The following is an 18,029-nucleotide window of genomic DNA, read 5'->3' as shown; positions in this document are numbered from 1 at the left end:
CTCAACTTTTGTAAAGCATTTTATACAATAGAACACAAGTCCCTAATACATTCGTTGCACACGTTTGGTTTCGGTAGTAGGCACCAAAGATAACCCTGAAGGAGCTGCAAAGCTCCACAGCAGAGACTGGAGTATTTGTCCATCCGACCACTTTAGGACGTACACTTCACAGAGCTGGGCTTTATGGAAGAGTGGCCAGAAAAATGTAAATGTCTTGGAATGGCCTAGTCAAAGCCCAGATTTCAATCCAATTGTGAATCTGTGGTATGACTTAAAGATTGCTGTATACCAGCGGAACCCATTCTTCTTGAGGAGCTGGAGCAGTTTTGCCTTGAAGAACGGGCAAAAATCCCAGTGTCTAGACGTGCCAGGATTATAGAGACATACTCCAAAAGACTTGCAGCTGTAGTTGCTCTACAAAGTATTGCATTTTGGGGGTGAATAGTTATGCACGCTCAAGTTCTGTTTTTGTCTTATTTCTAGTTTGTTTCACAATAAAAAATATTTTGATCTTCAAAGTGGTAGGCATGTTGTGAAAATCAAATGATACAAACCCCCCAAAAAGTACATTTTTATTCCAGGTTGTAAGGCAACAAAATAGGAAAAATGCCAATGGCGGTGAATACTTTCACAAGCCACTGTAGTTCACAGGTTGGAGAGGCAAGCACTAAGATTTAGACAAACCCCAACAAATGCTAGGCTAGAAGAATGTGTAAATAATGTCTAGACGCATCCAGGAGCCAAGCAACCCATTTTTATGTAAATATCAATTTGATCAATGCCTTGTGGGGGGAAATGTAATACCATCAAACCTTTGCCACCCCGAAGTGGACACATTTTTGGTCTGGCCCCTGGGCTGGGGAGACAAAGCCTATGCAATCTTAGTCTACTTCTCTGCTATTCAAATATGAAATCGGAACATTCAAATCATATTGTATTTGTTGCATGCGCCGAAAACAGGTGTAGACCTTACAGTGAAATGCTTACTTACAAGCCCTTAACCAACAATGCAGTTTTAAGAAAATCCCTAAAAAAAAGTAAAAGATAAGAAAAACAAATTATTAAAGACAAGCAGTAAATAACAATAGCGGGGCTATATACAGGGTGTACCGGTACAATGTGACAAAATGAGAGGGCACTGGTGTCGAGGTAATTGAGGTAATTATGTACATGTAGGTAGAGTTCTTAAAGTGGCTATATAGATAATAACAGAGTAGCAGCAACGGTGAAGGGGGGGGGGGGGCAAGCAAATAGTCTGGGTGGCCATTTGATTAGCTGTTCAGGAGTCTTATGGCTTGGGGGTAGAAGCGGTTTAGAAGCCAACCAGAATCAAACCATACAGATGTTTTAGTAACTACATCAACTCTATTTGCTTTCCACTTTTTAAAACAACTGAAATGTTGACCACTTTCCCAACACGTAGAGGGTATTAGCTCTTTGTATATTAATCTGCTATTCAAAACATGAAATCAGGGCAGATATAACATCTACCAATGAAGATGTTCAGATCTTTTAGTAACTGTATCAAATTATTTTGGTTAAAAATAAGTTGTTTAATATATCTCAAAATGGAAGGCTTCATTTGCCATTTGCGTCACTTCAAAGTGATGAAAAATGAAGTTTTTGTGAGTTAAGCACAGCAGCTTTGTTTACAAGCTGCTAATAAATGGTTCATATAATATTGATTGTAATAACATGAACAATAAAGTAAACAGTAAAGTAATCCTTGGGATTACTCAAAATCAGTAATGTAATCTGATTACTTTTTTGGATTACTTTCACCAATACCTTTTAAAAACATTCATCTGATATGTCATTATTTCATTTAGTAGCCTGACATGCCGTTTTCCTGTTTGGGGACTAGCGTGAGGGCATAAAGGTCCTATAATTAATATGTTCTGTAGTGAGAGCGTAAACATAGTCACGTAGTAGAAACATGAGTAGTCTAATCATCTTCATTCAACGTGTACTAGACTATGATGGTAGGATTCAAGAAAATGACTTGACAATAAGTCTGTAACGTAACTAAATATTGAAAAACTCAAGGGGTCTGAATACTTTCTGAATGCAGTGTATATTTGTCAGTTATTCTGATTCTTAAATAATACTAGTTGTATACATGCTTTCAAATATTATGAGTTGTTTAAAAACATGAATCTAAAGATTAGTGTAGAGTGGGGTATATCCCAAAACATTTCATAATCACTCCACACCACTTTCACAAACTACAGTGTAAAAAACTACATCAACAACACCTGTATCACAAACTACAAAACAACTACTTCGTCATTTAATATCTATAAACACCTATATACATTAAACAAATCCAACAATACTTATATGTGACTTGTTTCAAGAAACTAGGCGTAAGTCCCGTGTCACTGCTAATAACATGTATTTGTTTTTAAATCAAAATGCGTTTTGGGACAGAAATGCCTTCTAGAACATGTGAACTTTCATGTGCCTTAAGTCTCCTCGCTGCCCGAATATACTCCAGGTTACGGTGGTCGGTCCAGATGAGAAAAGGGTGACGTGCCCCCTCAAGCCAATATCTCCACACCGTCAAAGCCCTGACCACGGCTAACAGCTCCCGGTCCCCCACATCATAGTTGCGCTCCGCCAGGCTCAGCTTCTTAGAAAAGAACGCACATGGGCGGAGCTTCGGAGGAACGCCCGAGCGCTGCGATAGCACAGCTCCTACCCCAGCCTCGGACGCGTCCACCTCCACTATGAATGGAAAAGAGGGGTCCGGCTGCGCCAGGACAGGTGCATTGGTAAACAGAACCTTCAGACGATGGAAGGCTCTGTCCGCCTCTGCTGACCATCGTAGCCGCACCGGCCCCCCTTCATCAGTGAGATAATGGGAGCTGCCACCTGGCCAAAACCCCGGATAAACTTCCTATAATAATTAGCGAACCCCAAGAACCGCTGCACCTCCTTCACAGTGGTTGGGGTTGGCCAATTACGCACAGCCGTCACACGGTCACACTCCACCTCCACCCCCGAGGTGGAAATGCGATATCCTAGAAATGAGACGGCTCGTTTGAAGAACTCACATTTCTCAGACTTGACGTATAGGTTATGCTCCAGCAGCCGCCCAAGCACTTTACGCACCAGGGACACATGCTCGGCACGTGTGGCGGAGCAGATCAGGATGTCATCGATGTACACCACCACACCCTGCCCGAGCATGTCCCTAAGGACCTCGTCCACAAAGGATTGGAAGACAGCGGGAGCGTTCTTTAACCCATACGGCATGACGAGGTACTCATAATGGCCCGATGTGGTACTAAATGCGGTTTTCCACTCGTCTCCATCTCAGATACGCACCAGGTTATACGCACTCCTGAGATCCAATTTCGTGAAGAAGCGCGCCCCGTGAAATGACTCCACTGCCGTAGCAATGAGAGGTAGCGGGTAACTGAAACCCACTGTGATAGCATTTAGACCTCTATAGTCAATGCACGGGCGCAGACCTCCCTCCTTCTTCTTCACAAAAAAGAAGCTCGAGGAGATGGGGGACTTAGAGGGCCGAATGTATCCCTGTCTCAAGGACTCAGTGACGTATGTATCCATAGCCACTGTTTCCTCCTGAGACAGAGGATACACGTGACTCCTAGGAAGAACCGCGTCGGCCTGGAGGTTTATCGCACAATCCCCTCGTCGATGGGGGGGTAATAGAGTGGCCTTCGTCTTACTGAAAGCGATAGCCAAATCGGCATACTCTGAGGGAATGTGCACGGTGGAGACTTGGTCTGGACTCTCCACCGTAGTCACACCGATGGAAACTCCTATGCACCTACCTGAGCACTCCCTCGACCACCCCGTCAGAGCCCTCTGCCCCCACGAAATCTGGGGGTTGTGTGTGGCTAGCCAGGGGATTCCCAGTACCACCGGAAACGCTGGGGAGTCAATGAGGAACAGGCTGATACGCTCCTCATGACCCCCCCACGTCTGCATAACCAGTGGCACGGTGACCTCCCCTACTTGGCCTGACCCTAGCGGTCGACTATCTAGGGCGTGCATGGGGAAGGGGTGGTCCAGCTGAACCAGGGGAATCCCTAACCTCTTAGCTAACCCACGGTCCATAAAACTCCCAGCTGTATCTGAATCGACTAGCGCCTTATACTGGAAGTGAGGGGAAAAAGTAGGAAAAAAAAATGGAGGTGTACAAGTGGTCGACAGGGGGCTCTGGGTGTGGCTGGTGCGGACTCACCTGGGGGGTCGAAGTAGTGCTCTGCCTGCACTCCGAACTCCCGGAGGGACCTCTCCAGCACTGGTCCACAGTGTGTCCTCTGCGCCCATATCGGGTGCAGGAGAGACCCCCCCTCCGGTCCTCCTCAATGAAGCCCCCCCAATCTCCATGGGCTGTGGAGCGGGAGGACTGGGAGGCGGAACGAACAGGCCCCGACTGGAACGTCCCCGGGCAGCCAGCAGGTTGTCCAATCTAATGGACAAATCCACCAGTTGGTCCAGAGTGGAGGTGTTGTCCCCACCTATAGTGGTCTATCAGGGCCTGCTCGTTCCACCCCGATCCAGCGGCGAGAGTCCGGAATTCCAATGCGAAATCCTGAGCTCTCCTCATCTCCTGTCTCAAATGGAATAGTCGCTCACCCGCCGCCTGCCCTCCGGGGGATGATCGAAAACCGCCCGGAAGCGGCGGGTGAACTCAGGGTAGTCACCCCGGGCCGAGTCTGGACCATCCCAGACCGCATTGGCCCATTCCAGGGCTCGACCCGTGAGGCACGAGACGAGGACGCTCACCCTCTCTTCGTCGGAGGGAGGGGGGCGGACGGTCGCCAGGTACAGTTCTAGTTGGAGCAGGAACCCCTTGCACCCAGCGGCCGTCCCATCGAACTCCCTGGGAGGTGAAATCCGGATCCCGCCGGCACCCGCTTCAGTGGGTGTGGGTAGGGGCGCAGGGTGAGGGACCGGAGCTGGTCTGGCTGGGGAGGCACCTCTCTCCCAGCTCTCCAACCGGGCCAACACCTGATCCATGGCCGAGCCTAGGCGGTGAAGGAGGCTGGCATGTTGGGAGACCTGCTCAGCCATGGATGGCGCTTCTGCTCCTGCTGACTCCATAGGTGATGGTGCGGGATTCTGTCACGACTGACTTGGACTAGTGTAGAGGCGGAATCAGATGCAGGAGACAGAGGTGCTGGAGGTGAGTGTCTTTTAATAAATCGACAGACACAAAAGGCCGTAAGGCACAGGGCGCTACATACAGTCTGCCTGGGAAAAACACATTCCCATAAAACACGAAAAATATTATCACACGGCACAAAAAGCAAGGGGCGCAGCCCGGTAAATCTTCTGACAAAACTGTCAGTGAAAATGTACAAATCACGTCCCACCGTCCTGAGTGGACAATAAACAATCCCGCACAAAACCCCAACTGAAAACACACACTAAATAAGGCCCCACTAATGACAGACACAAAACAGGTGTGGAACAGACAGACAAAACCAAAAGACACAGAAACAACTATCGGTGGCAGCTAATAGGCCGGCAACGACGACCGCCGAGGGGCGGCACTTTCGTTGGATCCTGTGACAGTTACCTGTCTGGTTATTTTAATTTCATTACAGACTCTCATAGCCATCACACCAGAGCCAGTGTTTCCAATATCAGACCGCTGCACTATAGGAGCCTGGCTGGAAAAAGCTATTTCCTTAACACTTGTGCAGAGGAATGGAGTTGTGTACCAAAACAGATCAAAATCCATCCATAAGTTATTAAGTTATAAGGCAAGCCTTAAGGAATGTTTTAAGACAGAACAGGCTAAGAGAAAGTATAATATTCTGAACAAAAATATAAACACAACATGTAAAGTCAAAGATCCCAGAAATGTTCCATACACACAAAAAGCTTATTTCTCTCAACATGTTGTGCACAAATTTATATGCATCCTTGTTAGTGAGCATTTCTCCTTTGACAAGATAATCCATCCACCTGACAGGTGTGGCATATCAAGAAGCTGATTAAACAGCATGATCATTATACAGGTGTACATTCTGCTGGGGACAATAAAAGGCCACTCTAAAATGTGCAGATTTGTCACACAGCATAAAGCCACAGACGTCTTAAGTTTTGAGGGAGCATGCAATTGTCATGCTGACTGCAGGAATGTCCAACAGTGCTGTGGCCAGATAATTTAATGTAAACTTCTCAACCATAAGCCACCTCCAATGTCATTTTAGAGAATTTGGCAGGACATCCAACAGGTCTCACAACTGTAGAACATGTCTGACCACACCTGCACAGGAGCTCCACATCCGGCTTCTTCACCTGCTGGATCATCTGAGACCAGCCACCCGGACAGCTGATGAAACTGTGGGTTTGCACAACCAAAGAATTTGTGCTCAAACTGTCAGAAACCGCGTCAGGGGAGCTCATCTGCGTGCTCGTCGACCTCGCCGGTATTTTGACCTGACTGCAGTTCGGCATTGTAACTGACTTCAGTGGACAAATGCTCACCTTTAATGGCCACTGGCAGCTGGAGAAATGTGCTCTTCACAGATGAATCCTGGTTTCAACTGTACCGGGCAGATGGCAGACAGCGTGTTTGGTGTCGTATTGGTAAGTGGTTTGTTGATGTCAACGTTGTGAACAGAGTGTCCCACGGTGGCAGGGGGGTTATGGTATGGGCAGGCATAAACTACAATGAACACAATTGCATTTTATCAATGGTAATTTGAATGCATAGAGATACCTTGACGAGATCCTGAGGCCCCTTGTCGTGCCATTCATCCGCCGCCATCACCTCATGTTTCAACATTATTATGCACGGCCCCATGTCGCAAGGATCTGTACACAATTCCAGGAAGCTGTGCATGTCTCAATTCTTCCATGGCCTGCACACTCACCAGATATGTCAATCAGTGAGCATGTTTTGGGATGCTTTGCATCAACAGAATTCCACATGCCACAATCAACAGCCTGACCAACTCTAGGCGAAGGAGATGTGTGAGGCAAATGATGGTTACACCAGATACTGACTAGCTGTCTGATCCACACCCATACCTTTTTTAAAGTTATCTTTGACCAACAGATGCATATCTGTATTTGCAGTCATGTTGAATCCATAGATAAGGGCCTGATGAATGAATTTACATTGACTGGTTTCCTTATAAGAACTGTAACTCAGTAAAATCTTTTAAATTGTTGCATGTTGAGTTGATATTTTTTGTTCAATGTAGTATTAATGAAACTATTTGTTTTCATATTATAATTTTGTGTACGTATTTGGTTTTTATGTATTTTCAATTTTAACTTGTCATCTTCAATCATTTTAAATGGATTTTATACATCTGTGGTTGTATTGTGTTTTTACATTGTCAAATCTAATCCTCAAGCGGGTCACGGAAGGCACCTTCCACGTCGTTCATTATTTTCCATTGAACCCATAGCCCCTGGTTGATTATCCCTCACATAACATTGATTAGATGGTATGACTTGAATTGAAGGATTTTCCCTTTTGCCTTGACATTGGCAGGATGTTTTTACACAAGGAAGGGAATCCTCCATATTACCTTTTTAAAAGGGTATTTTTCTTTGTTTTCTTACAGTTTACAGTATATGTATTGTGGTTAGGGGTTGTTTCTGGACAGGAATGCCAGGTCCACTTTGACATTATGCTGAAGTTTTTCTTAATGGAAATTCAGTCCACCACTGTGTCTTGTCTGATGTACAAATCTATAGATGGAATCCATTTAACATTCCCTATTTCTCCACTAAACCACTGGTTTGTTACTCATACACCGCATATCGTTGTAACAGGGGAGATGTTGATTTTAGTTAGGCTATAGAAAATATAACAAGTAGTGAAATAACACAAACATTCTGAAAGCGGTTAAATATTTATTTCAAGAAAAATACACATAATCGTATTTAAAAAAAAAAAACATTTGAGATTTTTCCCAATAATCAACATACACAATAGATAGTCTACAGAATACAGGATGAATAAGGTAATAAAAAATATATATTTTCCTATAAGTGAAGAATGTTATTATCCCTAAACTACAACAGTGACTGATATATATAGTACATTAAAAATGGTAGTTTTATGTTAGAGTATATATTTCATGAAAATAAAGGAGAGCCGCACACTCTAGGAGCTCAGATGCAAAAATGTAATATCGAACCTTTCGACAGCCAAGCTGTCTTCATCAGGGTATAAAACAAAGTGTATGTATTTCACCAACAGAAAATGAATGGCGCCAGACATCTGTATACCCAATGAGACATTTTATGCCTTTCCCTAACCTTAACCCAAACCTCAGTGAAGCAATACTTGAAATTAACCTGACATTCACCATAATCAATAAAGTTTTTTTTCGGCCGGTTGAATATCCAATTCTTAGTCCTATACATTGGGACGAATTTCAGCATAGTTTTTAACCTGTTGGGGCTAGGGGGCAGTATTGACACGGCCGGATAAAAAACGTACCCGATTTAATCTGGTTGCTACTCCTGCCCAGTAACTAGAATATGCATATAATTATTGGCTTTGGATAGAAAACACCCTAAAGTTTCTAAAACTGTTTGAATGGTGTCTGTGAGTATAACAGAACTCAAATGGCAGGCCAAAACCTGAGAAGATTCCATGCAGGAAGTGGCCTGTCTGACAAGTTGTGTTTCATCTTGGCTCTTTTTATTGAAGACTGAGGATCTTTGCTCTAACGTGACACTACCTACGGCTCCCATAGGCTCTCAGAGCCCGGGAAAAAGCTGAACGATATCGAGGCAGCCTCTGGCTGAAACACATTATCGCTTTTGGCAAGTGGCCAATCAGAGTACTATGGGCTTAGGCGCGTGCCCGAGTTGACCAAATGCTTTATTTTCTTTCGTCTGTTTACCTAAACGCAGATTCCCGGTCGGATATTATCGCTTTTTTATGAGAAAAATGGCATAAAAATTGATTTTAAACAGCAGTTGACATGCTTCGAAGTACGGTAATGGAATATTTAGATTTTTTTGTCACGAATTGCGCCATGCTCGTCACCCTTATTTACCCTTTCGGATAGTGTCTTGAACGCACGAACAAAACACCGCTGTTTGGATATAACTATGGATTATTTTGAACCAAACCAACATTTGTTATTGAAGTAGAAGTCCTGGGAGTGCATTCTGATGAAGACAGCAAAGGTAATAACATTTTTCTTATAGTAAATCTGACTTTGATGAGTGCTAAACTTGCTGGGTGTCTAAATAGCTACTGAGAATATTGCAAAATGTGCTTTCACCAAAAATCTATTTTAAAATCGGACATATCGAGTGCATAGAGGAGTTCTGTATCTATAATTCTTAAAATAATTGTTGTGCTTTTTGTTGTGCGTTTATCGTGAGTAATTTAGTAAATTCACCGGCAGTCACATGCTAATGTAAAAAGCTGGTTTTTGATATAAATATGAACTTGATTGAATAAAACATGCATGTATTGTATAACATAATGTCCTAGGATTGTCATCTGATGAAGATCATCAAAGGTTAGTGCTGCATTTAGCTGTGGTTTGGGTTTATGTGACATTATATGCTAGCTTGAAAAATGGGTGTCTGATTATTTCTGGCTGGGTACTCTGCTGACATAATCTAATGTTTTGCTTTCGTTGTAAAGCCTTTTTGAAATCGGACAGTGTGGTTAGATTAACGAGAGTCTTGTCTTTAAAATGGTGTAAAATAGTCATATGTTTGAAAAATTGAAGTTTTTGCATTTTTGAGGTTTTTGAATAACGCGCCACGGGATTACACTGGCTGTTACGTAGGTGGGACGATTTGGTGCCACCTACCCTAGAGAGGTTAATGACAGAAGAGAAGCGAATGACTTTGACCTCATTGGTTTTGGTCTTCTTGTCATCCCACTGGTACTCTGGAGACAACAGCTTGCTGGGCTTGTTGTAAAGCAGGTACCTGTTGAGGTGACTCTCCTCCTGCCAGGCAGCCTCGATGGAATTCCTCGCGTCCTCTTCAAGCTGGTTCCGACAAACCTTTGTTAGTGTGTACACATCCTCCACGGACCCTCCGAACACAGCCCCGGCGTAGTAGTAGTCTCCCTCATCCATGGGGATGTAGGCTGTCGAGGCTGGATGCCGTTCATATGTGAAGCGGTCACGGGTCGCCTGGTAAAACCATGGGTGAATCACAGCAACCAGATATCTCCTGCCAGCGGTTTGAACCTGGGACCTGGATCACACTCAAATGTCTCCCCTGGGACATGTTCACTGATGGAACATCGTCGGGACGATCAGTGAAAACATAGTAGCGCACGTTGAAGTCGACCATGAAGTGCTTCTCTGCTGTCTCCAGGAAATCTTGGAGAAAGCGGAAGTATCTGTCAGAATTTAAAGACACACAGGTAACTGACAAAATATAGGAAACATCAACATAAAGGGTACTTAATAGAGAGTTGGGCCACCACCAGCCACCTTGGGCCACCACCAGCATCCTTGGGCCACCACGAGCCACCTTTGGCCACCACCAGCCACCTTTGGCCACCACCAGCCACATTGGGCCACCACCAGCCACCTTGGGCCACCATGAGCCACCACCAGCCACCTTGGTCCACCACCAGCCACCAGAACAGTTCTAATGCACCTTGGCAAAGATTCTACAAGTGTCTGAAACTCTATCGGAGGGATAATTTGGTGTTTTGTTGATGGTGGTGGAAACACTATCTCAGGCTCATTTGGATTGAGATCTGGTGACTGGCATATGGTTTACATCGTTTTCATGCTCATCAAACCCTTAGGTGACTACTTGTGCCCTGTAAATGGGGGCATTGTTGATCTGGGGGCATAGCCATGGTAGCAAAAAGAATGACTGAAATAATGGTCAGCCCAGCCTTTTTATACATGACCGTTAGCATAATGGGATGTTCATTGCTTAATTAACTCAGAAACCACACCTGTGTGGAAGCACCTACATTCAATATACTTTGTATCCCTCATTTACTAGTGTTTTCCACTATTTTGTCAGTTACCTGTACATAACATAAGGGTTTAAGGTGCCTTGCTCAAGTGCACAATGGCAGTAACAGGCTCCTGCGATTCTGATGCCAGAAACCCTCTGTAACTGTATGGTCATTCTCATAGGACTGTATAGGACATACTCAACCGTTTCTGAACAGAAATTACAGTCTACCAAGAAATAAACAAAGTAGTACAGTTATTCAAATATTAGCCAAGCTGTGAATCATGACATCATGATATTGTATTACCTGCCATGTGACATTAGCTGGTTATGTCCTCATACACTGAGTGGTTTTTTGTTGTCTTGCCCATTCACCATCGGAATGTGTTGAGGCTTAACAATCCTTCTTTAACCTGTCTCCTCTCCTTCGTCTACACTGATCGAAGTGGATTTAACAAGTGACATCAATAAGGGATCATAGCTTTCACCTGGATTCACCTAGTCAGTCTGTTATGGAGAAAGCACGTGTTCATAATGTTTGTACACTCGGTGTAGTTTCAGTGTTATAAAAATATTGATAGTTTAATTTCCCTTTTGAATATTTGGGAAAAGTTGTAGGCTACTCACTTTCCAACGGCAAACACTGTTGTTGCTATGGTGAGGTTCATGGACTTGTAGATTATGTCGACGAGGTCAGGGTCAAAGGTTCCTTCCCAGACGATGGGTGCCAACCATGGGGTGACTGCCACCACATCAGTACGACTAAAGAAACAGAACAAGATCAAGCCTGACTGTGTTGTTCTGATTATGATCTCAATGTTTACAGATATACAGACCAAACCTGACTGTGTTGTACTGATTATGATCTCAATGTTTACAGATATACAGATCAAGCCTGACTGTGTTGTACTGATTATGATCTCAATGTTTACAGATATACAGATCAAACCTGACTGTGTTGTACTGATTATGATCTCAATGTTTACAGATATACAGATCAAGCCTGACTGTGTTGTACTGATTATGATCTCAATGTTTACAGATATACAGATCAAGCCTGACTGTGTTGTACTGATTATGATCTCAATGTTTACAGATATACAGATCAAGCCTGACTGTGTGGTACTGATTATGATATCAATATTTACAGATATACAGATCAAGCCTGACTGTGTGGTACTGATTATGATATCAATATTTACAGATATACAGATCAAGCCTGACTGTGTGGTACTGATTATGATCTCAATGTTTACAGATATACAGATCAAGCTGGAATGTGTGGTACTGATTATGATCTCAATGTTTACAGATATACAGATCAAGCTGGAATGTGTGGTACTGATTATGATCTCAATGTTTACAGATATACAGATCAAGCTGGAATGTGTTGTACTGATTATGATCTCAATAGTTTTTCAAATAAAGGTCCTTGAAAAGATGTGTGGTATACTAGGCTACACGCTGATGTGGAAGTTAACAATGATAAGTAACTAACATAAGATAACACTACTCACCCCACCAAGACACTGGGCTGCTTGTACAATAGCCTTGGAGAACAAAATGTAATTCATTAGTTAATGAAGATATGGGCTGATGTTATTGCTCTCTCAAAAAAAGGTGCTAGTACCAAAAAGGGGTTTTAACTTCACTGTAAGGGAAACCTTTTTTGGGCTGTGGAGAACCTTTTTTATATTGGTACTTTGGATAATCCTTTATATAAAAACAAAATAAGCTGCGGACAGTTCTAGCAGGAAAACAAGGTGGAGAGTGGAAGAATAGGATTGGAGTCAATCTAGTTTGCTTTAAAAAATAATTTATCCACGTGGTTTCACCCATGGATGGATGTAAACATGAGGTTTGTGGAGAACTGATTTGGGGGGTGGGTAATTAGGTAGGGGTGTGTCCTCCAGTGGCTGTGGGCTCAAGTTATGTTAATTAAGACAAAATTCGAGGTTGTCTATGATTGATGTCGGTTTTCGCTTTGTCATTATGGGGTATTGTGTGTCGATTGATGAGACAAAGAATTACTCAATCCATTTAAAATAAGGCTGTAACGTAACAAAATGTGGAAAAAGGGAAGGGGTCTGAATACTTTCCAAATACACCGTAGATAAGAGCTAGCTACCATGGAAAGGAAAATATGTGCATATTTGTGGAAAAAGCACCCTAATTAACTCAATAGTCCTACTGCAGTTTACCTATTTCCTCATGGCCTACACCTACCAGCGTGTTTATTTTTTAATTATATGAGCAAAAAATATTCCATTTTATTTGGAACGGCAAGTTAGTCAAAATTAAACGGGCCTATTTATATAATGAATATGAATTCGGAGGGCAGAAATGATTAAATATTAAAGCATTAGACCTCTCACTAAAGGCTTCAGTCACACAAGTTATATTTAAATCCAAACTGGTTCTCTGGCAGATTAGTAAGAATGTCTCACCCCATGTTCAAGAATGGCCTTTTTTCCTTTGTTCAGATTACAACCTCTCACTTTCAGTTATTTGAAAATGATATCAGTGCATGTCAGTGCAAAAACTGATAATGAAAATGACAGTGCATGTCAGAGCAAAAACCAAGCCACGAGGTGGAAGGAATTGTCCGTTGAGCTCCGAGACAGGATTGTGTCGAGGAACAGATGTGGGAAAGTCCCCAAGAACACAGCGGCCTCCATCATTCTTAAATGGAAGAAGTTTGGAACCACCAAGACTCTTCGTAGAGCTGGCCGCCTGGCCAAACTAAGCATTCGGGGGAGAAAAGCCTTGATCAGGGACTTGACCAAGAACCCAATGGTCACTCTGAAAGAGCTCCAGAGTTCCTCTGTGGAGATGGCAGAATCTTCTAGAAGGACAGCCATCTCTGCAGCACTGCACCAATCAGGCCTTTATGGTAGAGTGGCCAGACGGAAGCAACGACTCAGTAAAATGCACATGACAGCCCACTTGGAGTTTTCCACAAGGCACCTAAAGGACTCTGGCCATGAGAAACAAGATTCTCTGTTCTGATGAAACCAAGACTGAACTCTTTGGCCTGAATGCCAAGTGTTACGTCTGGAGGAAACCTGGCACCATCCCTACGGTGAAGTGTGGTGGCAGCATCATGTTGTGGGGATATTTTAGAGGAAAGGACTGGGATACTAGTCAGCATCGAGAGGAAGATGAACGGAGCAAAGAACAGATCTTTGATGAAAACTGGGATGCTGGCCTTCTAGGCAGAGTTCCTCAGTCCAGTGTCTGTGTTCTTTTGCCCATCTTTTCTTTTTATTGGCCAGTCTAAGATACGGCTTTTTCTTTGCAACTCTGCCTAGAAGGACAGCATCCCGGAGTCTCCTCTTCACTGTTGACGTTGAGACTGGTGTTTTGCGGTTACTAATTAATGAAGCTGCCAGTTGAGGACTTGTGAGTCGTCTGTTTCTCAAACTAGACACTAATGTACTTGTCCTCTTGCTCAGTTGTGCACCGGGGCCTCCCACTCCTCTTTCTATTCTGGTTCGAGCCAGTTTGCGCTGTTCTGTGAAGGGAGTAGTACACAGCATTGTACGAGATCTTCAGTTTCTTGGCAATTTCTCACATTTAATAGCCTTAATTTCTCAGAACAGGAATAGACTGACGAGTTTCAGAAGAAAGTTATTTGTTTCTGGCCATTTTGAGCCTGTAATCGAACCCACAAATGCTGATGCTCCAGATACTCAACTAGTCTAAACAAGGCCAGATGTATTGCTTCTTTAAATCAGCACAACAGTTTTCAGCTGTGCTAATATAATTGGAAAAAGGTTTTCTAATGATCAATTAGCCTTTTAAAATGAAACTTGGATTAGCTAACACAATATGCCATTGGAACACAGGAGTGATGGTTGCTGATAATGGGCCTCTGTACGCCTATGTAGATATTCCATAAACAATCAGCCATTTCCAGCTACAATAGTCATTTACATCAATAACAATGTCTACACTGCATTTCTGATCAATTTGATGTTCTTTTAATGGACAAAAAAATTTGCTTTTCTTTCAAAAACAAGGACATTTCTGAGTGACCCCAAACTTTTGAATGGTAGTGTCTTTCAACAGTAAGTAAATCCATGTTGAGAACTTATGACCCAGGAAAAGTTTTTTTGTCGTCAGTTAAAACGGATTCTTCTGGTTTTAAGTCAGATGTGAAGTTTACATTCTGTCCTTTGTTTGCAAATGCTGTTTCTCTATCTGGTCATGTCTCCCTTAACCCAGTCTTAGGGGCTCTTAAAGGGACAGACACCCATTTAACATGAACATCACATCCCTCCTAACTTCTCAAAGACAAAACCATTTGGACATTTGTTCAACAGCAGCAATAATAATAATAATAATAATAATAATAATTTAATGGTGCACACACCAGTCAGAGTGATACAGAGCGAGCTGGCTACACTGATGAACTCTCATTTTGCTATTGAGTCATCATGACTTCAATACTACAGATGCGTCAGGTAAATGAAGTGCTATTTGCATGTTATTTAACCTTTATTTAACAAGGCAAGTCAGTTAAGAACAAGTTCTTATTTACAATGACAGCCTAGGAACATTGGGTTAACTGCCTTGTTCAGGGGCAGGATGATAGACTTTTACCTTGTCAGCTCAGGGATTCAATCTAGCAACCTTTCAGTTACTGGTCCAACGCTCTAACCACTAGGCTACCTGCCACCCCTAAATGTCATGGGATGTGATGTCATTTGCTCCATTGTTGAAATGTGTGGCCTATTTTTTGAGGGTGTTGCCAAGGAATGAGTGTGGCTATAAACATCCTTATCACAAGCTCTACAAACCACGTTGGCTTGCCAACTTCAACTGTGGTTTCCTCTCTGATTCCCACAGCATTTCCTGCAGGGCTGTATTCTATTGAATGTGTTTGAAACAGAGACTTAGATTAACATTGTATAATGTTACTGGCCCCATTATGGTGTCTGTGAGAGCACAGGCAATGCCATTGAGGCCATCTCCATTCTGTAGTATTACATTTTGTTCTCCTACTACTTCTATGAGTTGGTAAACAAACTAGAAAGGGTGCACACTGCCCCCTGAAGGGAGTTGTCTGAACAGGTATAAAGACAAGGATGGTGATTTACTGCCCCCTGGAGGGTGTTGTCTGAACAGGTATAAAGACAAGGATGGTGATTTACTGCTCCCTGGAGGGAGTTGTCTGAACAGGTATAAAGACAAGGATGGTGATTTACTGCCCCCCTGGAGGGTGTTGTCTGACCAGGTATAAAAACAAGGATGGTGATTTTACTGCCCTCTGGAGGGTGTTGTCTGAACAGGTATAAAGACAAGGATGGTGATTTACTGCTACCTGAAGGGAGTTGTCTGAACAGGTATAAAGACAAGGATTGTGATTTACTGCCCCCTGGAGGGAGTTGTCTGAACAGGTATAAAGACAAGGATGGTAATTTACTGCCCCCTGGAGGGAGTTGTCTGAACAGGTATAAAGACAAGGATGGTGATTTACTGCCCCCTGGAGGGTGTTGTCTGAACAGGTATAAAGACAAGGATTGTGATTTACTGCCCCCTGGAGGGTGTTGTCTGAACAGGTATAAAGACAAGGATGGTGATTTACTGCCCCCTGGAGGGTGTTGTCTGACCAGGTATAAAGACAAGGATGGTTATTTACTGCTACCTGCAGTTATGGTATGTTTCCTCACCAGTATAATTCATTGGCTGATCCCTCCTGGTGACCTGGATGGAGTTGTGTTCCTTCCTTAAACTTTCAGATGCATGTAATTGTACCACCGCTCTCAACGCCTGTGTGGTGCACCGACACAATCTCATGAGTCTGATCGTTCCATGTTGTAGCCCCTCCCACCTCATTATAATTGACTTTGTTTGACTTCCGGCTTGTCGCGAAGAATCACTTCCTCAGGGAGGGAGGAGATGTTTCTAACAATGGATCAAATTGTTCAAATTAGTCAATCACATTTACAGAATGTAAACGCTACAGCAAATCATTGGTGAGAAAAATGGAGGAAATAATATAAACTACTTTTTCCACATAGCATTAGAACTACTAGCTGACGCTGGCTAGCTAGCTTCTTTTCATTGAAATAGCATGGCTGGTTAGCTAGCTAGCAATAGTCTTCTGTCTAGCCTCTAACTAATGGTTGTTACCTTGTGGAACATAATAGTTCTTTGTACTTGTAATTTGGTTGAGACTAACATTAGTTTAGAAAGTCATTGTTTACTTTGTGTATATTTGTTGTGTATTTGGTTGGCTTTTCCAGTTAGGAAGCTGAGATGTATTTGCTCAAGTTAGCTATCTTAGCTATTAGCTAATGTTTTAGTAGAACAGTCTCGCTCCATGCAGAATCTAGACAATGGAGAATAAGATCTTAAAAAGTTATTTTGCTGTCCCCATAGGATAACTTTCTGAAGAACCCTTTTGGTTCCAAGTAGAAACATTTTGGGTTCCATGTAGAACCCTTTCCACAGAGTGTTCCACATGGAACCTAAAATGGTCCTACCTGGAACCAAAAAGGGTTATACTATGGGGACAGCTGAAGAATCCTTTTGGAACCCTTCTTTCTAAGAGTGTATCTAGTTGTTGTTCTGATGGAACGTCCATATGACAGCCACAACATGATGATCATGTATTCAAGCATCTGAAGTGGAGGACAAAAGCCTGCTTTGAATGAGCAAGCTAGAACAATAACAACTAGCTATATCAGATAAACATGTTCAGGAAAAGCAGGGAGAGGGCAAGCTAGTAGTAGTAACATTATTTGAAACCTCACATGCTCATAATATGTATCTGTGTTATATTTAAGCAATACGGCAGCTCAGGGGTTTGTTGTGTATGAAGAATATACCACGGCTAAGGGCTGTTCTTAGGCACGACACAACGTGGAGTGCCTGGATACAGCCCTTAGCCGTGGTATATTGGCCATGGATGAAGGAGGGGGAGGAAAACGGACAGCTTCTTTCTACCACACTAAGTCATACAATGTTTACTTCATGAATAATTGTTAAATCAGAAATAAATACAGAATTATTTAAGTTTATTCTGTTTCTAATGTTTTTTATGCTGGATGTGAGTAATTTAGCAGGTCTATAGTATAATGTATTGTTTTGAAACATTTATTAAATATCTA

General features: G+C 42.9%; 1 protein-coding gene across 1 annotated transcript in view; it reads right to left on the bottom strand.

Annotated features, from left to right (window-relative positions):
* The window catches only part of LOC123743797 (globoside alpha-1,3-N-acetylgalactosaminyltransferase 1-like), a 30,110-nt gene extending 17,647 nt beyond the window's left edge, over positions 1 to 12,463 (bottom strand). Inside the window, exons 1-2 of the mRNA XM_045722389.1 lie at positions 12,429 to 12,463; positions 11,539 to 11,673 (exon numbers count right to left, since the gene is read on the bottom strand). Coding sequence (XP_045578345.1) covers positions 11,539 to 11,579 — 41 coding nt within the window. The 5' untranslated portion in view covers positions 11,580 to 11,673; positions 12,429 to 12,463. The remainder of the gene's footprint in view (positions 1 to 11,538; positions 11,674 to 12,428) is intronic.
* Between the last annotated feature and the right edge of the window lie 5,566 nt (positions 12,464 to 18,029).

Source organism: Salmo salar, chromosome ssa07 (assembly GCF_905237065.1).
Source record: "Salmo salar chromosome ssa07, Ssal_v3.1, whole genome shotgun sequence".
Lineage (NCBI taxonomy): Eukaryota > Metazoa > Chordata > Actinopteri > Salmoniformes > Salmonidae > Salmo > Salmo salar.
Note: the sequence above shows the minus strand (reverse complement) of the source record. Positions and strands in the feature narration are given on the sequence as shown.